The 10113-nt window shown below is 35.9% G+C and overlaps 1 protein-coding gene and 1 long non-coding RNA gene across 2 annotated transcripts; both read left to right on the forward strand.

Annotated features, from left to right (window-relative positions):
• Positions 1-824: 824 nt before the first annotated feature.
• Positions 825-5926, forward strand: LOC107562250 (terminal uridylyltransferase 4-like; the record flags this gene model as incomplete). The annotated part of the gene is made up of 3 exons (XM_016246860.1): positions 825-1389; positions 5668-5820; positions 5898-5926. Coding segments are annotated over 3 exons (747 nt in total), but the record flags the coding sequence as incomplete, so codon positions are not given.
• Positions 5927-6213: 287 nt separating this feature from the next.
• LOC107562260 (uncharacterized) lies at positions 6214-9766 on the forward strand. The gene is made up of 2 exons (XR_001605964.1): positions 6214-6403; positions 9255-9766. It is a non-coding gene; the product is annotated as an uncharacterized lncRNA (long non-coding RNA).
• Positions 9767-10113: the final 347 nt, after the last annotated feature.

Raw genomic sequence — 10113 nt, forward strand, 5'->3', positions numbered from 1 at the left:
GTATTTTCTGTACCGGAAGCTCCTAACACCAAGACAAAGTCCTTGTGTGTGTGTGTGTGAACACACTTGGCAATAAAGCTCTTTTTGATTCTGATTCTGATTCTGAAAATATGGTTTAATTTTGAAAAATGTATATTTGATCTATGTATTATTTATTTCTAGTTAAAATTAATCTTCAACAATTTTCAACAAACAACATTTTTTTTATTTAATTTATATATGTATTTAGATTTGTTGCATTATTTATTTTGTAATTATATTAATAATTATCTAATTATTTTAGTTTACTTTTCAGTAAATATACAAATGATGACTGTTAGTATGTATTTATAATATTTAGAAATTATATAGTGTGTATAATAAAGTAAATATTATTTTATATTAATTTATTAATCATAAATAATATTTATAATTATATTAATATTTATAATAAAAAATAATACATGTTTTTTAATTAACCTTTTTCACACAAAAAAATTATTTAGCAATTAGATGTGTTGTATATATGAATTATATTTCTGTTTGTAATTTTTTTAGAATTTATATTTAACAAAGTATAATTAGTAATTAATTTTCACAAATTAGTCTAAGAAAAATTGAAACTATATACATATAGAATTATGTATTTACTGAGTATATAGAATTATATATATAAAATGATGTATATACGCTGATATTTACAGATGTTGGCATGGTATTGGCATTAAAATTGTGATATTCAAGGTTATGCTTAATTTTTTGTTTGCCAAAAAATCATTCACCCAGCAACAGAACATACATTTTCATATTTTCATTATGGTTTTTAGATGAACTGACGCTTTTTCTGTGTTTCCTTTCAGTCTGATACGCGTCAGACTCCTCCGTACTCCCCTCAGCCGTCTCCCTACAGCCAGGCATCCGTCTCTCCGCAGAACAGCAAGCCTTCCTCTGCATCCTCTACCTCCAAACCCTCCCAACCGCCCCAACCGCAGCCGCAGGTTCCACAGGTCCAGCTCCCCATCTTCAGCTTTCCCCACTCCCACCCGGGCCAGTATCACACCGGGCTCTCGGCGCTGGGCCTCCTGCCTGCCCACCCCCAGCAGCCGCCCCTCACCTCGGCCTCCTGGCCCATCCACGGCCCTCTCATCCAGGGCTCCGGGGTCTCCACCGCCTCCAGCCACCCGTCCTCTCCGGGCCTGAAGTTCGCCGTCCGGGGCGGCAGAGGCGGGCCAGCGGTGAGCCCCGCCCCAATGAACCTGAACGACCCCAGCATCATCTTCGCTCAGCCGTCGACGGGACGGGCGGCTGGTGGAGTGGGCGGCGGCCCCGCCAGAGAAAGGGGGCACCCCTGGCACAATCACCATCTCAATCCGGGGTCACTGGTGGGGAACGGCACCATAAACAAGACAGGTACACACACACGTGGTACTCACACTCACTGGTTAGTGTGTCTGTCGCTCGGTTTCAAAGCCTAGTGAAATGCTTTCTAAGCAGATTTTCCTTATAGAGATCTAGGCTTTATGCAAATAGCACTTTGATTTCAATTCATTTTGACATTAACATGTTGCTAAGCCGTCACAGTAAAAAAAAAAAAAATGTAAATGTAAATGCCACGTTATAAAATTGTCTGTTTTTTAATGCTGTTATGGAAAAATTTATTATTATTATTATTAAATATAATTATTAAAAAATGAATAAGTAATCTAGTTATTTTAGTAATTACGTTTTAATAAATGAACATAACCGACAAATTAAAACTGATAATATTAGCAAATGTCTTTTATTTTGCACAGTCAGAACAAATTAGTCTTTAAAAAAACATTTAGTCAGGATAATATTTTAATATTTTATCCTCAAAATCAAAAGGACAGCAAACAAGAAGTTGTATTTTGCATTAATAAAATGCAATAAATAAATGAAATTGCAACTGTTACTGTAATGCCAAAGAAAATTTTGTATTTTTTGGTAACTTGTAATAATTAGTAAATTTGTAAGTTTCAGGACCCTTTTTTACATTTTGCTTTTCTAATATCAAATTAGATTTTGCATTAAGAAAAATACTGTTTGGTTATTACTAATTAATTTGAGCTATTGGGGGCAAATGCCAAAATGTCAAATAAATAAATTTTATTAGAAAAAAATGTTGGCGCTCATGTAACCAAGGCTATTTGGGTATGGAAAATATATTAACCAGTAGTGAAGTAGCCTTAAGTATTTCTATCCAATCAAATCCTGATGAATAAGATCCAGCTCAACATTATTTGCTGCTAAATATATGGTTGTGTTCAGAGATGAATGAAGTCAGTGCAGTGTCTGTTTGAGAGCTCAGGTAAGTGTCACAGGTGTTTTGGGTTCACCGGGTGACTCCACAGCTGTTAGACTAAACACTGGGAACTGGTTTTACTAGACTAGGCTTGCCCTTGATTAGAGCTGTTTCACCTATAACCCTTTGAAATCACAGTCTAATAAAAACCTTGGTTTTTGAAACTAGTTTAAAGGGGTCCTATTATGCTCTTTTACAAAGTCTTTATTTTGTTTTGGGGGTGTACTAGAACATGCTCTCATGCTTGAATACGCATTATTTTTCACATAATTTACATTATTAAAATAACTTTCTCCCCAGCCTGGCACGAACGACTCGATTAGTTCCGGCTTTGATGAAGGTCCGCCTTCCAAAAAACAAAACGTGTTGTGATTGGTTAGCTATCCCAGTGCGTTGTGATTGGCGAACAGCTTAGACGGTGTTTCATTATTGCCACGCCCCCTTGGTCCGTCATTCAACAAAAGCTTTTTGGCGAATCCGGCAGGCACTTTACTCACTCGTGATGTGGAAGCTGTCCTCAGTAAAATGCGCAGCACACAATAGCAAATTGGGGTTATAATGCTCAGGAACAGAGTTAAAAAATAAATTGCAACCACTGTTTCCTGACATCATCCGCTTTCGGAAACCGACAAATTAAAACTGATAATATTAGCAAATGTCTTTTATTTTGCACAGTCAGAACAAATTATTCTTTAAAAAAACATTTAGTCAGGATAATATTTTAATATTTTATCCTCAAAATCAAAAGGACAGCAAACAAGAAGTTGTATTTTGCATTAAGAAAATGCAATAAATAAATGAAATTGCAACTGTTACTGTAATGCCAAAGAAAATTTTGTATTTTTTGGTGACTTGTAATAATTAGTAAATTTGTAAGTTTCAGGACCCTTTTTTACATTTTGCTTTTCTAATATCAAATTAGATTTTGCATTAAGAAAAATACTGTTTGGTTATTACTAATTAGTTTGAGCTATTGGGGGCAAATGCCAAAATGTCAAATAAATAAATTTAATTAGAAAAAAATGTTGGCGCTCATGTAACCAAGGCTATTTGGGTATGGAAAATATATTAACCAGTAGTGAAGTAGCCTTAAGTATTTCTATCCAATCAAATCCTGATGAATAAGATCCAGCTCAACATTATTTGCTGCTAAATATATGGTTGTGTTCAGAGATTAATGAAGTCAGTGTCTGTTTGAGAGCTCAGGTAAGTGTCACAGGTGTTTTGGGTTCACCGGGTGACTCCACAGCTGTTAGACTAAACACTGGGAACTGGTTTTACTAGACTAGGCTTGCCCTTGATTAGAGCTGTTTCACCTATAACCCTTTGAAATCACAGTCTAATAAAAACCTTGGTTTTTGAAACTAGTTTAAAGGGGTCCTATTATGCTCTTTTACAAAGTCTTTATTTTGTTTTGGGGGTGTACTAGAACATGCTCTCATGCTTGAATACGCATTATTTTTCACATAATTTACATTATTAAAATAACTTTCTCCCCAGCCTGGCACGAACGACTCGATTAGTTCCGGCTTTGATGAAGGTCCGCCTTCCAAAAAACAAAACGTGTTGTGATTGGTTAGCTATCCCAGTGCGTTGTGATTGGCGAACAGCTTAGACGGTGTTTCATTATTGCCACGCCCCCTTGGTCCGTCATTCAACAAAAGCTTTTTGGCGAATCCGGCAGGCACTTTACTCACTCGTGATGTGGAAGCTGTCCTCAGTAAAATGCGCAGCACACAATAGCAAATTGGGGTTATAATGCTCAGGAACAGAGTTAAAAAATAAATTGCAACCACTGTTTCCTGACATCATCCGCTTTCGGAAGCCCAAACAAAGACGTTTGGGCATAGAGGTGAAAAAAACAGCGTTTCAGGCGGTCGCGCGCCGACGAGAAGTGCAGCGGCGCATTGCGCCACGTCTTTAAAATTCTAATACATTCTTTTCTATGAGTGTAGGCACACCTGCAGCACCATTCGGCATCTGTCCGCAGCGCCCAGCTACGTCGTGTTATACTTGTAAGAATTGTTCTAGACATGCTGAAAATTTTACGCTACAGCACAGCAGCTCTTCTTGGTTTTCTCTGATGCACTAACTCTGCAGCAACACTTCTTCTTCGTCGTCTCGTCTGATGCACTCACTCAACCAAGCGTTCTAACCACAACCTCGCCCCTCCACACACCCCAACCATTCCAAATTCTGTAGGTGGGAATTATTTTTTATGATATTCTAATGAGCCGCTTTGTGATGTCACAAAGCCCGGAAAACCAACGCTGTAGTCCAAAGGAGCCGTTCGTTGTAGTTCTTGAAAAGGGATTTTTAAAAAACGAAATATCTCCCTTTGGAGTGGACTTTGAGATTTGTAACTTTCTAGACCTTTTTTATGCCCAAACATACACACTACACACTGACTAAAATTAAAAAAGTGAAAAAGCATAATAGGACCCCTTTAAATAAGGAAGGTGACCTGTAGGGCTGTCAAAATGGCTGAAAAACTAAATTCGAATTTTGTGCTTAAAATTGATCAATATTTGAATTATATGCGAATTTTGAAAGGCATAATTTCAGTTTTTATTTCATTTCTCTCCTGAGGCCACAAGAGGGCACATTGAGCAAAATATGACTATTGCACGTTTCTTCAAACCAATAAAATAACACTACTATCTTTGGGGGGAAATGTGCATAATGATTACATAAATGTTTATAAACCATATATAATTAAGTTGCTTAAACAATTAGAAACAAAACAGCATCATTTATGTATGTATAGTTTAATACAAAGGGCCGAAAATCAAACACAAAGAGTACTTTTTTTTCATTTAAAAACATGAGATGCTGTGGGATGGGGAAAAACTGCCATAAAGTCTTGAGACATGTTTTTTAAAAGTTGAACTTACATTAATTTTGCATACTTTCTAAACATGCGGCTCTCTTGTGCGAGACACAAGAGAAATCTAGAAAATGCGATAAATATGTGTTCTGTGTGAATGGCTTAGTTTCAGTTTTGACGTAAACAACATAATGTCTGCATTGATGTTCTCTTTTTCCGTAATATTTTAAAATGAACAACGTAGCAGCACGCCGCATCCAGTGGGTTCAACTGGATAGGCTAAAAAAGCATTAGAATACAATGACACCTACGTCGTCATCACATCTTGTGTGCCACTGATAAGGCTGCATTACGCACAGCTAAAATTCGAATTCGACGAATATTCGAAATTTTGAAAAAAGAAAATTGACAGCCCTAATGACCTGAAAGCTTGTAGTTTCATAATGGTTGTGTGACAGTTTGAAAATTGTGTTTGTTATTTTGCTGTCTTGTTAGTTCAGATCTGTGTGTTCACTGTTCTCTCTCTATATCTCTCTAGATCCTAATTTCCCATCTCAGTTTGGCGGTGTGAGTCAGGGCTCTCGGTCCTGGGATCACAGCAGTGCTGCTCCGTATTCGCTGTCTCCATCCTTCATGCCCTATCGTCTGCCACCCTACCTGCAGCAGCCCAACAAACCCTTCATCTCACAAGGTACCAGTGCTGCTTTGCTCTCTTACATGTTGACACTAAAACATTCAAATCTTGTGAATTTATATATGTGTTTGAAGTGGAAATTAACAATGGAATTTTCATTTAATCTCAACAATAAAATAAGTTTTTATTTTATTTCAGTTTATTGTATTTATTTGATCTTTTTGCTATTTTTACTTTAAGGACAATGGCAAGTCAGTTCAAACCCAATAAGTCAATTATGTAGTGGCAAAAACATTTCCTATAGCAGTAAAAATCAAGAAAAGACAAAAAAAAAAAAGTAAAACCAACATGATGTCATTTATTTAATTTGACCTGAAAGCTTGTGGTTTCATAATGGTTGTGTGACAGTTTGAAAATTGTGTTTGTTATTTTGCTGTCTGTTAGTTCAGATCTGTGTGTTCACTGTTCTCTCTCTATATCTCTCTAGATCCTAATTTCCCATCTCAGTTTGGCGGTGTGAGTCAGGGCTCTCGGTCCTGGGATCACAGCAGTGCTGCTCCGTATTCGCTGTCTCCATCCTTCATGCCCTATCGTCTGCCACCCTACCTGCAGCAGCCCAACAAACCCTTCATCTCACAAGGTACCAGTGCTGCTTTGCTCTCTTACATGTTGACACTAAAACATTCAAATCTTGTGAATTTATATATGTGTTTGAAGTGGAAATTAACAATGGAATTTTCATTTAATCTCAACAATAAAATAAGTTTTTATTTTATTTCAGTTTATTGTATTTATTTGATCTTTTTGCTATTTTTACTTTAAGGACAATGGCAAGTCAGTTCAAACCCAATAAGTCAATTATGTAGTGGCAAAAACATTTCCTATAGCAGTAAAAATCAAGAAAAGACAAAAAAAAAAAAGTAAAACCAACATGATGTCATTTATTTAATTTTATGTATTTATATGGCTGTCCTTCACTAAGGATTTTTCTGGTCGACTAGTAGTCGTTAATTTTTAGCATTAGTCGACTAATCACAAGTTTATTAATAAACCATTTAAATCATCATTATGAGTCTTGCCTACGTAGCCTAATATGCGCTCAAGCGCACACATAAAGCTTGCCACAGTGCCCCGGCAGAAGTAATGGTTATGAATGTGTCAGTGAAAAACAGTAAGAAGACTGCATTAAAATTTTAATAATTTTATAAACTATTGCTTTCTTTGTTTTCGGTTTAAGAGATGAAGTCGACGACACTGACTCGTCATCTCCGCAGTACTGCTGCGCCTGTATGCATGTTTCATACGGATTACATCATCTGAGAATATTTGTTTTCCATTTGAATTGGTTCATTTGAAAGCAGACGTTTCACTCTCTTTAGATATATTTTTCATGTCCATAAGGTAAAGATATACATGGTGTTTCGCGCTCAAGTTCACAGAGACCGAGACGGCAGAAAGCGCATCCTGTTTGCATTCATTATTTCACAAAAGCGCAATTTGTTTTTATTGTGAGTGCTCACAAATAAACAGAATCTTTACAGATTTGAAAGATGTATTACTCTTATCTGTATGAACAACAATGACCAGTATTTTAAGAGCAAGTGAGCGCACCGGCACCTCCATCTGTCCTGCAGTGAGCGCACGCTGCTACCTGCAGCAGCCCAACAAACCCTTCATCTCACAAGGTACCAGTGCTGCTTTGCTCTCTTACATGTTGACACTAAAACATTCAAATCTTGTGAATTTATATATGTGTTTGAAGTGGAAATTAACAATGGAATTTTCATTTAATCTCAACAATAAAATAAGTTTTTATTTTATTTCAGTTTATTGTATTTATTTGATCTTTTTGCTATTTTTACTTTAAGGACAATGGCAAGTCAGTTCAAACCCAATAAGTCAATTATGTAGTGGCAAAAACATTTCCTATAGCAGTAAAAATCAAGAAAAGACAAAAAAAAAAAAGTAAAACCAACATGATGTCATTTATTTAATTTTATGTATTTATATGGCTGTCCTTCACTAAGGATTTTTCTGGTCGACTAGTAGTCGTTAATTTTTAGCATTAGTCGACTAATCACAAGTTTATTAATAAACCATTTAAATCATCATTATGAGTCTTGCCTACGTAGCCTAATATGCGCTCAAGCGCACACATAAAGCTTGCCACAGTGCCCCGGCAGAAGTAATGGTTATGAATGTGTCAGTGAAAAACAGTAAGAAGACTGCATTAAAATTTTAATAATTTTATAAACTATTGCTTTCTTTGTTTTCGGTTTAAGAGATGAAGTCGACGACACTGACTCGTCATCTCCGCAGTACTGCTGCGCCTGTATGCATGTTTCATACGGATTACATCATCTGAGAATATTTGTTTTCCATTTGAATTGGTTCATTTGAAAGCAGACGTTTCACTCTCTTTAGATATATTTTTCATGTCCATAAGGTAAAGATATACATGGTGTTTCGCGCTCAAGTTCACAGAGACCGAGACGGCAGAAAGCGCATCCTGTTTGCATTCATTATTTCACAAAAGCGCAATTTGTTTTTATTGTGAGTGCTCACAAATAAACAGAATCTTTACAGATTTGAAAGATGTATTACTCTTATCTGTATGAACAACAATGACCAGTATTTTAAGAGCAAGTGAGCGCACCGGCACCTCCATCTGTCCTGCAGTGAGCGCACGCTGCTGTTCAGCTCCACTCCACACAGACACTGAATAGCGCACATCTCTCTTGGTTAACATTAGATTGAGCGGCCATGTAAAGTTGCTAATACTTACATATTTCAGATGATAAGCCATATATGAGGTCGATGAATGATAGGTGAGCGTTTGGATGTCCTGCCCGATGTAGGCCTACTGTATTACCACATAGACCAGCCATTAACGATCTGTCCATCACAGACTGCGTGACTTTGCCTTTTTTTTTTCCTGCAATTTTTTTTGCTAACGATTAGTTGACTATAGGGGGCAGCCCTATGTATGTATTTATTCATTCATGCTATTTTGCTTTCTTAAGGAGAAAGGCTTTAGATAGGAAAATCATACCTAAAAATGAATACCCAAATACCCCCCAAAAAGTAAAATGAAGCCTTATTTTATTTATTTTTATTAATTTTTTTTTTCAAAATGGCAACATCAAAACCAGCAAGTCAGTTATGTGGTGTCAAAAACATTTCCTACAGCAAACCAAGATATCAGACCAAAAAAAAAGAGCACAAAAAAAATCAAGAAAACAAAGCAAAAAAAGCAAACCAACGTGTTATTTTATTTATTTTTTTAGGGGAATCCATGCTTAATTTTCTTAATGTCAGAATGCTAAATTATTTGAACTATTAAAATAACTATTTGATGCATGCAACATGTTTTCCATAGACATTATCACTCTAAATATTCCTCTCTATGGTTTTTACAGGCCACAAATATGCACACTGATAAATCAGGAAACATTTCCACTCACAACAGCCTTTTTTTGCCTCTCTTGCAGGTTCTGTGGTGGCAAATCAACATTACCCGCTGATTCAACACGGCCGACACGGCCATCTCAACTACATTCAACAGAAGAAATGAAGAAAGACACTTTGTAAACCAATGCCCAAGGTCCTTATAGAAAAAAGAGACTAACTTTGCATCATTTGGAAACTTTTTAAAATGAATTTTATCATTTTTGTACAGTTTTTATGTTTTATTTTCCTTTTATTTCTGTGTGTATCATCACATTGATTTGTGATACAAAATGACAAATATTTTAATGCCCCTATTTTTGGAGGGGTACAAAAAAAGTGTTTTTATTTTATGTGTAAAATAAGGATTTAAAATGTATTTACTTTATTTTTATTAGCTGTATTCATATTTTGCTTGCATAAGGACAAAGGCTTTAGATAGTAAAATCAAACATAACCCACTAAGACAATTATGTAGTGCCAAAAACTTCCCTATAGCAAACCAAGAAAACAGACAAAAAAATAAAGAAAAGACCAAAAAAAATAAAGAAAACGCAAACCCAACATGCTTATGTGTTGCCTTTTATATATCTTTTTAAATGCCTTTTTATATATTTTTTTATTGTTTTAAAATGTCAGGTATCGCATGACTGCAACAATCTGAGCTAAAAGCATTTTCAATGCCTTTTACATGTCACTTTTACATCCCTTTCCAGACCTCTTGCATAGTTTCATTAATAAAGACAAGATTAGGGTGTAGAATATCCATTGGCTGTGCTGAGATTTAGTGTCAACAATGAACATGGTAGTAGAGAGCTTTGAACTTGTCAGTTATTTATTAAACTTGCACAACTTGTCTTCTGCAGCATGTTTATTCCTCTTTGCAGTGAGTGGACTTTGCTT

The sequence above is a fragment of the Sinocyclocheilus grahami genome, unplaced genomic scaffold, assembly GCF_001515645.1.
Source record: "Sinocyclocheilus grahami isolate Dianchi unplaced genomic scaffold, SAMN03320097.WGS_v1.1 scaffold815.1, whole genome shotgun sequence".
Classification (NCBI taxonomy): domain Eukaryota; kingdom Metazoa; phylum Chordata; class Actinopteri; order Cypriniformes; family Cyprinidae; genus Sinocyclocheilus; species Sinocyclocheilus grahami.